The sequence below is a fragment of the Lutra lutra genome, chromosome 9 (genome assembly GCF_902655055.1).
Source record: "Lutra lutra chromosome 9, mLutLut1.2, whole genome shotgun sequence".
In the NCBI taxonomy this organism is placed as follows: Eukaryota; Metazoa; Chordata; class Mammalia; order Carnivora; family Mustelidae; genus Lutra; species Lutra lutra.
Genome location: NC_062286.1, coordinates 50,546,828 through 50,563,567, shown reverse-complemented (window position 1 = coordinate 50,563,567; position 16,740 = coordinate 50,546,828). Strand labels below are relative to the sequence as shown.

The 16,740-nt window shown below is 50.7% G+C and overlaps 1 protein-coding gene across 6 annotated transcripts in view; it reads left to right on the top strand.

Annotated features, from left to right (window-relative positions):
- Positions 1 to 16,740, top strand: part of TET3 (tet methylcytosine dioxygenase 3) — a 103,230-nt gene that overhangs the window by 38,560 nt on the left and 47,930 nt on the right. For all 6 annotated transcript variants that reach the window (XM_047744058.1, XM_047744062.1, XM_047744057.1 and 3 more), the window contains one exon: positions 14,192 to 16,325. In XM_047744058.1, coding sequence (XP_047600014.1) covers positions 14,192 to 16,325 — 2,134 coding nt within the window. The remainder of the gene's footprint in view (positions 1 to 14,191; positions 16,326 to 16,740) is intronic.

Here is a 16,740-nt window from a genome sequence, read left to right as displayed (position 1 = left end):
TTCTTCTTTCTTTCTGCCTTTTTTTTTTTTTTAAAACTACTTTCCGGCTTGTGCCCCTTGCCTGCATGGTTTTACGTGGTTACAGTCATGACCTTCGTACAGTCTGGTTTATCCAACATATTCCCTTAGCGTTCATGGTTTATAGTTTTTGAGGATTCTCTAATATTCCATTGAGTTGTATTCTAATTTACCCAACTGTTGCCCTCATCTGGAGTTTTCAGTTTTCACTAATGTGTAGAAAAGATGTTTTGAAAAAACACAAAATTCTAAACCCAAGTTCATAAGAGCAAGGTGGCAGGATCTTTATTGCCCTTGATACATGTATCTGTCTACCTACCTACTTACCTGCGTACCTACTTGCCTACTTGCTTATTTTTACCATTTGAACCAAAAGAAAAGATTGAAGCAGTGAATTACGCACACTAGTCTGGGAGTTGAACCCATGGATTGGGGGTTCAGTGGATTGAATATGACTGACAGTGTGAGCTGAGGTGAAGGCAGAGGTCAGCTGGCCAGTCAAGGAGACTTGTACTGCAGTTATCCCCTGAGAGAGAAGTGAGGAGAAAATGGGAAGAAGACAGGTCTGAACTACTGTTGAGGGGAGCCGTTGGCAGGACTGGGGTCTGCTTGCATATGGAAGCATAAAGGGGACGACATCCAACCTTCATTAATGAATAACTTCATTGATGAATAACTTTTCATAGGAATTTTTAAAAAACAATGTTCAGAGGAGGAGTTGCTGGGGAAAAGGGGACAGGTGCTGAGTGAGTTGTTTTTGTTTTTTGTTTTGTTTTGAAGAGTTTTTTTTAACAGAGTTTCTAGTATGTGGTTTTTTTTTTTAAGATTTTATTTATTTATTTATTTATTTATTTATTTATTTATTTATTTATTTATTTATTTATTTGACAGAGAAAGATCACAAGTAGGCAGAGAGGCAGGCAGAGAGAGGGAGGGAAGCAGGTCCCCCGCCAAGCAGAGAGCCTGAAGCGGGGCTCGATCCCAGGACCCTGAGATCGCCACCCGAGCCAAAGGCAGAGACTTAACCCACTGAGCCATCAAGGCGCCCAATATTTTTAAGACTTTAAGTCTCTACATCCAGTGTGGAGCTCACACACAAGACCCCAAGATCGAGAGTCACACACTTTTCTGACTGAGTCATCTGGGTGCCCTCCCCCCCAACCTGCCCACTGAGTTAGGTTTTAAGTGCTTTGGGCCTACATTGCATCGGTAGAAATGTTTCTTGGAGCTGGAAAGCAGGCTCCAGCTTGAGGAACAGTCTAGGAAAACGGAAGCTTTAGGGTTATTGGTGCAGGCTGAGCTGTGGAGCCTTGGGTGGAGAGGAAGTTTCCAGAAGACCAAAAGGTAGAACGGTGGAGAGTAGCTCTGCTGAGGGGATGAAGGAAGAAATAGAGAATGGGGGACCAAGATCTAGCAGCGTCCCAGAAACTGGGAGGGAGGTGAGGGGTTGTGTGCCATAGGAAGGCCAGAGGGAGGACTCCCACAGTCTTCCTCATCACCCCTGACCCTCAGAGAGCATTTCTGGGAGGGGGAGGGCCAGGGTTTCTCTGCCCTTTTCTCTAACATTGCAGATGGGACTTCCAGATGAACATGTACAAGAATCTAGATTACGGGCATCTTTCAGTTATCTGGGCTAACAGACTGTAGTGCCTGTGGATAATGAGACTTTATACTGAGATGTGTTGTGTGATTTTTTTTTTCCCTAGGAGTTTAGGACAAATAGAATGTATTTGATTTGTTTGCATTCCCTAATTTCCTGTCATCAGGCTTCCCTAAATGGCATTTCTCCCCCATTTCCAGTTCTTAGCCCACTTTGTGAAGTCGGTCTTAATGACTGATGGCTGGAGGCCCCTCTGTCACAAATTACTTCTCCAGATTTTTGGGTGCTGGCTTAAAGATTCATTTCTTCTGATGAAAAAAGGTGTAAGTCCTCTTGAGTCTTCAGAGAAAGGAAGGGCCTGGGGCAAACTCACCTGTCAGGGGTGCAAGGGAGAGGCAGAAATCCCTAGTGTGTGGGAGCTCATTCTCCAAAAGTGGAGAAGCTTGGCAGCTGGGAGGCCGTGGGCATCCACGCTCCCCTCCCGAGTTCCATTGGCTTTTGCCACTCACCAGTGTTGAGCCTTGGAGTCTGTTGGTTGACTGTCCCCTGTTTATCTGCCCATCCACTAAAATGGATGTTGGAAGACTTTCAGAGGTTACATTTGAACATGAGAGTGCTTGTTTCATCTGGGATTTCCACCGGCCTTTCCAAAACTATTTGCTGCTCTCCTCCTTAGCGTTGTCCTCCAGCCCTCCCGAGGGGCCAGGAGGTTTCGCGGGCTTTGGACCCCTTTAGGCAACGTGCGTGGGGCTGCTGTTCTGTTCGGGGCTGGCGCTCCGCGGGCTGTGGTGGCCGCGCGTTTGCTTTCTCCTTTGCCTCGCGTTTCGGGGTGGGAGTGGGTGGTGAGGAGCCGTGCGGGCAGTCGGGTGGGTGGAGCTGTGGGAGCGGCCGGCCTCACGGGGGGTCGGTGGGGGCTCTTCCGGACGTGCACTGCGTGGCGCGGGCGATGGCCCCAGCGGCTGCTGGAGGGGCGCGCGCGTGTGTGTGTGTGTGTGTGTGTGTATGTGTCTTGCTGTCTGGCCAAGGAGCCGCCTCTGCGTCCTGACCTGGTTCTCGTGCGCTGGCGGCTCCGGAGGCAGCTGCTGCGCCTTTCGCCAGGCCTCAGATGTGGTCGGCTCGATTTCCTACCGGCTGGCCCCCGGCCGGGCCGCCACCGGCTGCTCGAGGCAGGGGCTTCAGTCGGGAGAGCTGGCCGCCTTGGCCCTAGATCAGGAGACTGCGCCCGGCCTGGGCTCTCCGCCCCCACCCAGCGCGCACCCGCTCCTGCTGCCTGTGGGGGTCGCTTCGGGGGAGGTGGGGGAGGATTGCGCTGCTGCCCAGGGAGGCGGCTTCCGCAGCGGTGCACGTTGCAGGGCTTTACCTTGGACTTGGGGTGGGAGCACTTCGAGCGGCAGAGAACTTTTAACGGGTGAGGAACTTCAGCCTCTGCACCCCACTTCAACCAAACCCTGTCTTCCCCTCCCCCAGTGCAGCTCATCTCGTAGGACTTTCCCTGCTCTGTCCGTGTGTGTGTGTGTGTGTGTGTGTGTGTGTGTGTGTGTGTTGGGGGATGGGTAGCACAAACTCTCTACCAAGAGAAATAGCAAGAAGAAACTTCACCCCACACATTCCTTTCCAGGAAGCTCCCGTCTAGTTTTTGTTCAGAGGTTAGTGTATGCCGTTTCAGGTGTGTTGTCCATACTCTGTTCTTACACTTTCTGCCTACAATACCTACAATAAAGTCTGGAGATTATGAACAAGGGAATATTCACGTTCGGTACCACCCCGAGATGAGCACTGTTACCGTTTCTGCACATTTTCCTTTGGTGTTTTGTTTGTGTGCACAAGTGTGTGTTGTGGATGGAATTCTTAAGTTAGGTAATATTTTGGATCTTGTTTCTTTTCTCCATTTCAGACACTTCCCCTGTCATAAAACCCCTCAGAAAGCATCTATTTATGAGTACATTCTTGAGTTCCTTTTTTTGTTGAAGACATTTCCCTGTGTTTTTATAAAAATGTCCTTTTTTTTAAAAAATCATTTAAGCAGTTATACATCTACTGGTAAAGTAGTGTGTATTGTAATTTTTTTGTGTATTATTTGAAATGTATATTTGACCTAGTGTTTTATGTACATTAAACAGATAAAGCATGATAATGCACACATGAAGTACCTACCCAAGATAAAAATTGAATTAAAAAAAAAGATTAAAAAAAAAAACTGAGTTGTTTCCCCTAACCTTGTAGTCTTTCTTTACCTCCAGAGGTTACCACTCCCTTGAATTTTGTGTTTATCATTCCCTTGCTTTAAAAAAAAAAAAAAAAGGGCGCCTGGGTGGCTCAGTGGATTAAAGCCTCTGCCTTCGGCTCAGGTCATGATCCCAGGGTCCTGGGATAGAGCCCCACATTGGGCTCTCTGCTCAGCAGGGAGCCTGCTTCCTCCTCTCTCTCTGCCTGCCTCTCTGCCTCCTTGTGATTTCTGTCTGTCAAATAAATAAATAAATCTTAAAAAAAATTAAAAAAAAGTTTTAATTACATACTTTAATTAAATTTCTTACAGCACATTTAATTTTATTTTTTGTTTGAACTTTTTTGAATTGGTAGACTATATATAGCCTTTAAGCCTTGCCTCTTTTTTTTGTTTTTTTTTTTTTTAATTTAGCTTAGTCTAGTTTCTGAGATTTGTTTGTGTTCCTGTGGTTCATTTGTTTGCACTACTATATAATATTCCATAGTCCCTCTATGGTTGGTGGTGCTTAGAATATTTCCAGGATTTGAGTTTTATGAGTAATGCTACAGTAAACATTTGTGTACATATCTCTGATGCACATTTGCAAAGTTTCTCTGGGAGTGGAATTGCAAGACTAGGGTAAGTGTATGTTTAACATTAAAAGAAAGAACCACAGACCTTTCCAGAATGGTTTTTCTATTTTGCCTTCTACCAGTGGTATATGAGAAAAACATTCCTGCTAAACCCCACCAGCACTTGGTGTGAAACTAAATTTTCACCCCTTCCTATGTACCTGGTACTGTTGAAAGTGCTCGTCATATGTTAATTCGTTTAATCATGACAACCGTGTGAGGTTAGGTACTATTATGAACACTGGATATACAGATGAGGAAACAGAGGCACAGAGAGGTTAATGACTAACCCCAGATTTACACATAAAGAAATGAGACACAGAGAAGTTAACCAACTTGTGCAAGGTCACACAGCTAGTTAAGTGGTAAGAGCAGGCAGGATATGAACTAAAATTTTTTTTTTTATTTCGAGATCTTGTTTATTTTATAAAAATTAGTTATTAAAATAATAGAGTAAGCTAGAATCCACTTAACCAAGATATCTTAGCAGCCTGCTGTACCATGAGTAAAATAAAGAGGTATGTTAATACATGTACAAAATAACAGGATGAAAGAATGCATATTTATATGCTTTATTTTTCAAGGAAAGGTTGCCCATGGAAGAAAAGGCCTGAGACAAGTATTCATAAGAGTAGCAACAACATATGCTATGGACATCATACCAGTACTTATTTTATTTTATTTTTATTATTTTTAAAGATTTTATTTATTTGACAGAGAACACAAGTAGGCAGAGAGGCAGGCAGAGAGAGAGGAGGATGCAGGCTCTCTACTGAGCAGAGTCCATCCCACGACTCTGGGATCATGACCTGAGCCGAAGGCAGTTGCTTTACCAACTGAGCCACCCAGGCATCCCAAGTTGAATACTTTTTTATGTTTATTCCCATTTTCTTTTCATGAAGAAAAACCAACATAACATTTTAAAACCATTAAAACATAACATCTTAAGACTATTCCCCTATCTTTGGAGCACTTAGGTTATTTGTAATTCTTGGCTATTAATGCTTCAGGGGAAGTCTTTGGCACATGTAACTTTTTAATTTCTTCTGTTGTCTTATTTATTTTGTTTACTTTTCCTGAAGTGAGATTAGGAACGCTTAATGATGAAAAATTGCTGTGCTCTTCTGGGTTGCTGTGTGATGCTGGTGAAGTGAACTTAGCCTCTCTGTGTTCAGGGTCCTCATCTGTGGAGGTACATCTCCACCCTGTAGGAGTCTGTGATGATTGGAGGAGACAAGTGAGTGTGCAGTGATTAGGTTGATACTCTAAGAGTGCTTCATCAAAGTTACTAGACTTTTCCTAGTTCCTCTTCTTTTTCTTTCTTCCCTGAAACTGTATTGGTTACTGTTGGGTCAGAAGGCATGAATGGTCACAGCCCTGTGCTTCTGCCAGATATGGTGACCTCAGGGAATTAGGCCTGAGGTCATTGGGTCTAATTCAGCTTTTTCCCAAGCATCACCCCAGCCATTGAGAGATCTGCTACATGTGCATCCAATTTGTAGTAGGAAAAAAATTAGATTTTAAAGTGTTTTATTGATACATACATTACTAACCACAAAAGCCCACTATCTCCCTCCACCTCACACAAGAACACCCTTCGCCAATACATGACAATCTCTAAAGTTAGACCTAACCCTGCAGGATTTGCTGTCTGCAGAGAGCTTGGGTGTGGAGAGTGTAGACATGGGACAGGGCTAGCCAGCATACACACCCCCACACACACAGACACATGAACACATCCTCTGAAAGGGCTCCCCTAAAAGTCTCTTTCCCCACTCATGGATTTGTTTCATCAGTAAAATCCCAGGAGGGGAGAATCCTCTTAAGAGATGAATAATTGATCACCTCTAGACAGAACACGCCTTAATTTACACGCGCCTTAAATACAGCCCGTGTGCTGAGCGGCGGTGGCGGGGCCATCAGTTAGTTGGGGGAGGGGAGTAGGAAGGATTTGGCTGCTGCTCTCTAGGACTGGGGGAGAGGGCGGAGCTGGGAGGTCCAGCTCCTTGAACAGCTGCTGGAGGGCAGAGGAGTGGAGCTGCTGGTGCAGGCTATTGGGAAAGCGCTGGGTGGGGTCTGTTGGCCAGCTGGATGGGGAGCAGCCACTACTATCTTGGAATCCCAGAGGAATTTATTCTTGGAGATTCCGCCATAGAGAATGCACCCAAGACCAGCCCTGCCCCCCAGCCACTGGCCTTTGGTGGAGGCCGACTGCAGACTTCTCCATCCTGGCTGGAAACACCTTCCCAGACACACTTCTTCCAACATGGTGTGTAAGTGCTGCCCACCCACGGAGCAGCCCCCTGGACCCCGTGCCTCTTCTGGCTTCCCCTTCCCTAGAGGCCCTAGGATGTTGTGGCCGATACGGACTCTGATCTCTCAAGATAGCAGTCTTTAACCTCCTTCCTTCTGTTTCCCTTTGATAGGGGATTGCTGATTTGGTTTCAGGGGGCTGATACTCTGAGAGCCAGGAAGGACTTGGAAAATCCTGTGTCTTTTCGGCCCCGCTCCCTGTGTTATAGGAAAAACGAGATATTTGGCATTTGGTGGCGGAGTTCCACACTTGTCTGGAGCCCCTCAGGTGGGGAGGGTGGGCTGCTGTTGTTGGATACCTGCAGATATCGGCGGACCAGCTGTGGGGGATTGGGAGTGGAAGAAGGGAGTTGGTTGTAGGAGAAGAGATAGGTGGGCCCTTGGGAGTCCTGAGCGGGCAGGGTGCAGGGACCAATCCCAGGAGAGGTTCGTGGACCCTCAGAGGAGGATCTGGAGTCCCCTCAGGGTGCAATCCTGGGATCGGTGTGATGTATGCACACGTCCACTCTTCATAGAGCAAGGTGTGGCATTAAGTCTCTGCTTGGATCTGAGAAGGGCATCTACTCTGCCTGTCTTCCAGGAACAAGCCCCTGTTGCCCCGCATTGAGGGGAGAGCACCCCCAGCTTGGACAAGGCACAGCCTGGGATGGGTGGCACTGTGAGGCAGGGAATGGACTGGGTAAGGTTGGCTATGTGCATCCCAGTGAGGCCAGGGTGTGGTTCTCTACCTGGAAGGTGGCCGTAAATAGGGACCCACTTTGGCTGGGCCTTCCCGTGGCAGGCGGGTTAGGGGCAGGCCGTTCCCGGGTCCGATGTCAGATTCCCCAGTCACTCGTGGTGAAGGTGTTCCCGGTGCCGGCTGCCTTGCAGACCTCTGCCGGCTGTGCTCCGTGGTGGGGCTGTAGTGGGGAAGCAGCCTCCAGGTCTGCCCAGGATTTCACGGGCCCTCCTCTCCAGGTATGGGGCTGAAAGGGCAGGTCCCAGCCTGGTGTTGGGAGGAAGAAGCAGCATGTCCTTTGGGACATATACCGAGTACTGTGTGCTCGGTCCTGAGGGTGTGGTGAAGCTCCAGTGTGGGCGCTTAGGGTGCAGTTGGTCAGATTCACAGGAAGAGAGAGAGATCCCCTGCCAGATGGAGGCTGTGTACGGGGACCGTAGGATCTGGCTCAGACCCCGAGGTCAGCAAGTCTGGGGAGGGAGGGCTCAATTGGTAGGTGATTGATTCCGTTTCCTGGCTCAGCCCCTGCACCAAGTCGTCTGCTCCCGTAAGCATGGCCCAGTCTCACCTCTTTGCTCTTGTAGGCCCTTATCACTGATGGGGACCTCAGTGCCCCAACTGGTCTTTAGTCTGCAGTCTGAATTCTACAGGGTCACCTGATTGCCCCTCCTACAAGGTACATCTGCTCTGTTTTGTTCACACTGTGAGCCACACACCTGTCCTCCCCGTGCTCAGCAGTTATCTTTCCCTGCCCCCCACCCCAACCCTAGGATTGTGTGCCTTCGCATCTGCTCCTCCCTCCATCTGGAATTCCTCCACCCCTCCCCCGCTCCCAAATACCTGCCCAGCTTTCCAGCTTCATCCCCAAGGTTACTTTGAAGTGAGATCTTTTTTTTTTTTTTTAAAGTAAACTATGACCAACGCCGGGCACCCCAAATTGAGATCCTTTTTCTTTTTTTTTTTTTTTTAAATTTTTAAAAAAATTTTAAAAGATTTTATTATATTTATTTAACAGAGAGAGAGAGAGATCACAAGTAGGCAGAGAGGCAGGCAGAGAGAGATGGGGAGAAGCAGGCTCCTTGCTGAGCAGAGAGCCCGATGTGGGGCTCGATCCCAGGACCCTGAGATCATGACCTGAGCCAAAGGCAGAGGCTTAACCCACTGAGCCCCCCCAGCAGCCCCAGGTGAGATCATTCTTGACACACATGTGCACTTGACCTGTGCCCTCCGTGTAGACGGCTTTCACAGCACTGACAGGCTTTTTGGTGTTTGTTTATAGTCTTTCTTCACTCATTAACGTCTTGGTGTTCCTGAAATTGTCTGGTCTTTATGCCACCCCAAAATTTAGTGGCACAAAGCAGTCATTTTATTATGCTCTTGGAGCCTTTGGATTCAGAAGTCAGGAAGGACATGCAGCGGAAGCTTGTCTCTGGTCCTTGACGTTTAGGGCCTTGGCTGGGGAGGTCAAAACCTGGAGGTAACTCGACCCCTGGGCTTGAATCCTTGAAGGGCCCCTTCACACACACGTTTGGCAGGTGATGCCAGCTGTTGGCTGGGACTTCTGCTGGGAATGTCCACTCAGACACCTGCATGTGCCTTTTGTATGTGGTCTGGGCTCCCTCACCCCATGGTGGCTGAGCCCCAAGAGTGTGTGTCCCCAGAGAATCAGGCAGAAGCTGTGTTCTCTTTTGCAGTCCAGCTGTGAAAGCCATGTAGGGTCACTTCCACCGCTGCCGTGAGCCCAGCCAAATTCACGAGGAGGGAGCATATAGATTCCCACCTCTCCGTAGGAGAAGTACATTTGGGATGGAGGGATATAATGGCCATTTTGGAAAATATAATGGGCTACACGCCCCAAGCACTTTGTGCATACAAATGACATTCTCAAATTCTGGAGGGTGAGCAAAGGTGGAGTGGGAGGAGGAGTTATGAAGTGGTGCTGGGAGCCTTGAGGGAAGGTGAGGCATCATCAACAGAGATAATCAGTGGGCTGGGGCTGAGGGGGGCACATGGAGTCGCTTAAAGAAGCCGGTGGCAGATTGATAGAAAGCGTGCGTACACAGCAAGGCTCAAATTAGGGAGCAGGCATGGAGGGGGAGGAGATAGAACAGAGAGGTGTTCTTGTTTAAGAATTGTTTGGGGTCTGGTGATGAGGCACACTGGAAGAACACAGGTGATGCTGGGGTCAGGAACATTGGCGGGTGTAAGAACACTGTCCAGAATAGGAAATTGTTGCAGGTGGGGAGGGGAGTTACACTCTGTTTGAGACAAGCTGCCTCTCAGTGGGCTTGTAACATGTCCCTGGGGTTGGAGCTAGCTGGAGGTCAGCTGAGAGGTCCAGACAAAAAGCAAACATTGGGGAAGATCTTTGGAGCGGGAGGGAGACATCATGGAGGGTTTTAAAGCTGGGGCATTTCTGAACTGAGAATTTGAAAGGGCCTTTCTCAACTAGCCTCCATCGTCTGGCATTGCCACTAATCACCTGATAACCCACCTTGTTCCCTTCTCAGTCTCCATTGATAAGAACTTGCTGCCTCCTGCTTGTTAGGGGGACGCGGGCCAACGCGTCAGCATCTCTAAGTGTTCACAGTCTTCCCTAAATTGAGCCTACGTTCACCTCTCTAAAGCTTTACTCATTTTCTAATTCCATCCCTCAGAGTCACTCGAAACGAGTCTAATTCTGTGCCTGACTGACAGACTTCAGATGTGTAAAGACTTTTATGAGTTTTGTCTTCAGAACCTAAAGGGACCCGTACCTCTATACTTTTGCACTGTCTAGCTTGCTCTGTGTCCCCTCACGGACTGTCTGGGCAGAATGAGGCCATCGCTGCCTGTGCTATGGGTCCTCTTCAATCAGGTCATGCCTGCGTGTGTGTCCAGCTATGGCTTGGGACTCCTTAGTGGGCTGTGAAATCGCCTTACAAGGTTGCAGCCTACAAGAAATGGAGGGAGGGATTTCTGTATATAGTAAGGGGAAATAGTATTTTGCAGCCTTGTCATACGTTTAAGCATGTAATGGATCATGTTACAGTATGTATTTGTTACTGCGGATTGTAGTAAAGAAATTGGGGGGAAAACCCTGGGTTATAGGACCCTTTGAAGCTGCCACATCCTCCTGTTGCGTGTATCAGGAGAGAGGAAAGACTAGCTGAGGACAGAGCCCCGTGGCAGACCACTAGAGACCTCCCCCTACCTCCCACCCAAGTTGCTACCCCATTTGAGTTTGAGCATGGTCATTCCGCCTGTGGTGAGCCAGCCCATCCGGCCTGTCGTTCTCTACCGCTGGCCCTCGAGGGGATCACAGCAGGCCTTAGTAGACTTAAACGTCTATAGCCCGAGTCGCAAATACAAATGTGTGCAAAGCCTTGGCAAGTAACACGAATGAAGTGAAAACTAATACAGGCAATTCAAGTAATCTCTGACCCCTGGCCTTGGTGTCAAGAAAGAAGCATGGAACTGCGAGGCCAGGGATGGCCAGAGCAGAAGCCGTGGCTTGTTTGCTAGGTGGAAATGCAGACCTTCAAGACAATCTGGGTTTCGTGTCAAATTTGACATTTTAATATTGACAAGATAAACAAGAATCTAACGCTGTGTAGGCCAAACAGACTAGGTCTGTGGCTGATTTGGCCAACAGCCCTTGAGTCTGTGATCTGTCAGATAGGATGTCTCCCTGTCTTCTGGTCCAGTGACCCTACGACACAAAACAGTAAGGTTCATTGGGTGTTGATGGGTTGATGGTGTATGTTGAACCTGGCTCCTTGTGGTTCCTCTAGTTACCCTCTCAGGAACCCTCATGGGGCTGGTCTTGCTCTGGGCACCAGAGTCTGGAACGATGCTTGCTCTCTTCTTGCCGGTGGCCCCTTCTCCTGACGGTGTCTTTCCTCTAGGATCCCCAGCCCGTGCCTAGGAATGTGTTAGTGGAATCCCCTGGCTGAGAAGCTGGAATGTAGCATTTCTTAAAAAATCCCTCCACCTGTCCTGGCTTCCCTTCCCTCATTTTTGTGTCCACTCTTCCCTTCCTTCTCTTTTTGGTCGAAAGAGCATTTTCTTTCCCAGGGAAGTCAGAGGCCCAAGCGCCAGCCTAGCCTTTCCTTGTTCTTGTTCACAAACCAAAAATAACTTTTTAAATCCTTTTAGTTGTCTTGACCATTTTGGGGAAGCCTCAGCTCCCTCAGCATCAGTCTTCCTGACACTGTTTTTGTAAGTCCATGCTACTCCCTCAAGTTTCTTTGGGATTATGCATGCTCCTGCTGTCTTTTACACATAAGCAGGTAAAATTTGGCCACTTCAGACTTCATTGCCCTTGTCGTCATGGTAGTTTTAGGTTTCTGAGAAGGAAGGAAGGGACGACTAGGTGATCAGCCACATTCCTAGAGGGAAGGTCTTGTTCCTAGTTCCAGGTTGGGAGAGACAGTCAGGGAAAGGTGGCACTTGTGTCTGGGGGCATGGGAGCCCTTTTACCCCAGGAGAGAGTGTGAGTAGCAGCTGCGGGCAGCAGGCACGGAAGTGGCTAAGATGCGGACCTTGTCTTGAAGGAACTTGAATCAGGTCGGGGAGGCAGCTGCTGGAATGATAGCAGGGGCCAGTGAAAAGTGCTGCTAAGGCCTATACGGGGTGCCACGGGAGACCAGGGGGTGGGAGCCACAGCCGGTCTGCTGGCCAGGTTAGGGAGGGGGTTCCTCTGAGCTGGTGCTTCAAGGATAAGCCAAGGTGGCCCCATAGAGGCTGCGAAGGGCATTCCAGGCAGTGAGCCCTGCACGTGCAAAACTTGGAAAAGCATAAGGGTCCTTTAGGGCCAGAGTTGGGCAGTGATGAGGATGAGGTGGGAACCCCAGGCTGGGGTCTCTTCTCCCCTCCCACGGGGCTGATCCCAAAGCCCACCTTCCCACTGCTGCTTTGGAGCCCATGCGTGATGGCCACCTTCCCCAGTCTGGGGACTAGTAGCAGCATAAACATCTGTTTAATCCGCTTGATGTTACGACTTACAGAAAAGTTGCAAGAAGAGTACCTGGGACTCCCACATAGTAAAATTATTTACATTTTGCTTTATAATTTTCTCTATGTGTGTATATTTCTTATATGTATATCACATTTTTGTGAACCACTTGAGATTAAGTTAGAGATACTATGTTCCTTTGTCCTGAATACTTCAGCGTGTGTGTGTGTGTGTGTGTGTGTGTGTGTGTGTGTGTGTATGTCCCCTAAGGACAAAGACATTCTTTTACATAATCAGAGTAAAATGATTCGAGCCAAGAAGACTGAGACAGACGCAGTGTGATCTTATCCAGGTCCATACTCCAGTTGCATCAGATGTCCTGCGATGTGCCTTCTAGCTCTTTTCCCCAGTCTGTGATCTAACTCATGACCATGCCTTTCTCTGTCTTGTCTCTTCAGTAAGCTGAAGATGTTTGCGGAGATGTTTGTCTTTCTTGTCTTTGAAATTTTTGAAGACAACAATCCAGGTGCTTTCTCGCATGCCTTCCAGTTTGGGTTTATCTGATGTTTCCTCATAATGGGAGGCGGGTTGTATGTTTTGGCTGGAGTTCTGTGTGAGTGATGTTGTATCCTTCTCAGTGTATCACATCAAGACTCTCGGGATGTAGGTTTGTCGCAGTACTGGTGATGATGAGAACTCTGATCGTTTGGTTAAGGTGGCATCTGCCAGATTTCTCTTTACAGTTGTAACTTGGTGGTTTTTGTGGAGCTATCTTGAGATCACGTCTATATCCTGAGCTCCATCAAGCTTTCACCTGCTAGTTGTAGCACTCACTGATGACTTTCCCAATCTATTGGCCCTGCTTTCTACTGTGGGGAAGAGCTTTCCTTTCTAGAGGGACGAATTCTGCGAACTGAATTTCACATCTTTGTATTAGCTTTTAACTTGCTGGGCTGGACCCCTGGCTCCTCCTTTTTTATGCCCTCCCCCGTCTGTGTGTTTCATTGGACATCAAGTGCATAGTGGTGGTTCTTGGGCTTGGGAAGAGGCCTGGATCTCCGGCGACTGGCGGCTTGCTTGTCACTGGTGTGACTGGCTCGTCAGGGTGCTGAACGCACGTGGTGTCCAATCAGTGTTTCCCTCCGGCCAGCCTGGGGCTGGGAGTGGGAATGTCATCTTGTCACCAGCTCTCGGAGCTCAGCCAGGGCTTACGTGCAGACATGAACAGGCAAAGAAAAAAACTGTGGGTTCCTTCCCACTGAAAAGCTCTGGCTGACCTCTGGTCCAGGCTGCATTTGTTCCTCAGAGCTGCTTGCCCCCTCCCTGTACACACACACACCACACATTTATGGCCTGTGGCTTCTTGGGGTGTTTGGTTAGCTTTCTCCTGACAAACACCGCCTGACAAACACCGAAGTCGGCATGGCCCCGGGGTCATTTTGGCCCCTGGAAGTTAGAGGTCTTTTTGTGAATCCTGAATAAATGCTTGGTGTCTGGGGAGCCTCATCTGTACCATCGATCTTAGGCTCTAAAAGGAGCAGAATTCTGGATTAGGACCTCTTAAAGATCTGCCTTCCACTTCTGTTGGTGCGGTTGGCTGGGCAAGGAGACACGAAGACAAAGATGAGCTCAGGTTCAAGCTGTGTCAGGGGCAGAGTTTGCAAGAAACATGGGGTTTAGGTATGCCTCTGAGTGGTGTGAAGCAGAGCAGTGCTTTTCTAATATTATGGCTCATCTTTTTCCCTTTTTTCTCTCTTTCTTTCTTCAGACAGGCTCAGAGCTCAGCCCAGTTGATGGACCTGTTCCAGGTCAGATGGACTCAGGGCCAGTGTACCATGGGGACTCACGGCAGCTAAGCGCCTCAGGGGCGCCTGTCAATGGTGCTAGAGAACCCTCCGGACCCAGTCTGCTAGGGGCTGGGGGTCCTTGGCGAGTAGACCAGAAGCCCGACTGGGACGCTGCCCCGGGCCCAGCTCACACTGCTCGCCTGGAAGATGCCCACGATCTGGTGGCCTTTTCGGCTGTGGCCGAAGCGGTGTCCTCTTATGGGGCCCTTAGCACCCGGCTCTACGAAACCTTCAACCGTGAGATGAGTCGCGAGGCTGGGAACAACAGCAGGGGAGCCCGGCCGGGGCCCGAGGGCTGCTCTGCTGGCAGCGAAGACCTGGACACGCTGCAGGCGGCCCTGGCCCTCGCGCGGCATGGCATGAAGCCGCCCAGCTGCAACTGCGATGGCCCGGAGTGCCCGGACTACCTCGAGTGGCTGGAGGGCAAGATCAAGTCTGTGGTCGTGGACGGCGCGGAGGGGCGGCCCGGGCTCCCAGGGACTCTGCCTTCTGCTGAGGCTGGCCTCCAAGCGCCAAGCCCCAGGCCAGTGCTCAGCTCCGAGGTCCCCCACATACCTCCCCCTGAGGGCCTTCCCCTGTCCCAGAGCGCCCTGAGCATCGCCAAGGAGAAGAACATCAGCCTGCAGACGGCCATCGCCATCGAGGCCCTCACTCAGCTCTCCTCTGCCCTCCCTCAGCCTTCCCACTCCACCTCCCAGGCTTCCTGCCCCCTCCCTGAGGCCTTGTCCCCTCCTGCCCCTTTCCGGTCCCCCCAGTCCTACCTCCGGGCCCCCTCGTGGCCTGTGGTCCCTGCTGAAGAGCATGCACCCTTCGTTCCTGACAGCCCCGCCTTCCCTCCAGCAACTCCTAGACCCGAGTTTCCTGAAGCCTGGGGCACCGACACCCCACCAGCAACTCCGAGGAGCTCTTGGCCCCTGCCCCGCCCAAGCCCTGACCCCATGGCCGAACTGGAGCAGCTGCTGGGCAGCGCCAGTGATTACATCCAGTCAGTATTCAAGCGGCCCGAGGCCCTGCCCTCCAAGCCAAAGGTCAAGGTGGAGGCGCCTTCTTCCTCCCCAGCCCCGTCCCCATCCCCCATGCTCCAGAGGGAGGCTCCGGCACCCTCCACAGAGCCTGACACCCACCAGAAAGCCCAGACCGCCCTGCAGCAGCACCTTCACCATAAGCGCAGTCTCTTCCTGGACCAGGCCCATGATGCCTCCTTCCCCCCGCCCACCGAGCCTCCTGCTCCAGGCTGGTGGGCCCCAGCAAGCTCACCTGCCCCACGGCCTCTGGACAGACCACCTAAGGAGAAGAAGAAGAAGCCGCTGGCACCAGCTGGAGGTCCCCCGGGAACCGAGAAGGTGGCCCCCGGGATCAAGCCCAGTGTCCGGAAGCCCATTCAGATCAAGAAGTCCAGGCCGCGGGAAGCACAGCCTCTCTTCCTGCCACTGCGGCAAATCGTCCTAGAAGGGCTGAGGCCCCCGGCCTCTGAGGATGTGCAGGCACAGCCACCGGCCCCTGTCCCCACTTCCCAGGGCTCTGCTGCCCCCCTGCCCCCAGAACCTTCTCTTGCGCTATTTGCACCTAGTCCCTCTGGGGACAGCCTGCTGCCCCCTACTCAGGAAATGAGATCCCCTAGCCCCATGGCGACCCTGCAGCCGGGCTCCACCGGCCCTCTTCCCCCTGCTGATGACAAGCTGGAAGAGCTCATCCGGCAGTTTGAAGCTGAATTTGGGGATAGCTTTGGGCTTCCTGGCCCCCCATCTGTGCCCATTCAGGACGCCGAGAACCAGTCAACATGTCTCCCAGCCCCCGAGAGCCCTTTTTCTACCCGCTCCCCCAAGCAAATCAAGATTGAGTCTTCGGGGGCTGTGACTGTGCTCTCAACTACCTGCTTCCATTCGGAGGAGGGAGGCCAGGAGGCCACACCCACCAAGGCCGAGAACCCCCTCACACCCACCCTCAGTGGCTTCCTGGAGTCACCTCTTAAGTACCTGGACACGCCCACCAAGAGTCTGCTAGACACACCTGCAAAGAGAGCCCAGGCCGAGTTCCCCACCTGCGACTGTGTTGGTAAGTCCGTTGGGTGTCAGGGACAGGAGAGGCCTGGTGGGCTTGGGTGTCTAGGCTCCGTCTGTCACGTGGCAAACATTTACTGTGTGCTGACCACCCCTCTGCCACTGGGGCCTGGGGACACTGAAAAGAGTGCAGAGACTAGTGGAAGCAACCGCAAAGGAAGCGGCCGGTGATGCTGTGTGGTAGGTAGCATGTTAGCGGAGGCGAGCGTGGGTGCTTTGTGCACAGAGGGAGGCAAAGGCATCCTGGAGGCCTTCCTGTGTAAGATGGTACTTGTGTTGAGGCCTGAGCTGGGTGGCTGTGAGAGGGTGAGGCTTATTTGGACTGCTCTGGGTCTGGCAGGATCAGGAGGGGTGGAGTACATGTGGGTCTGAACCAGAGGTGGCCTGGGTGGCAGCGAAGGACCAAATCT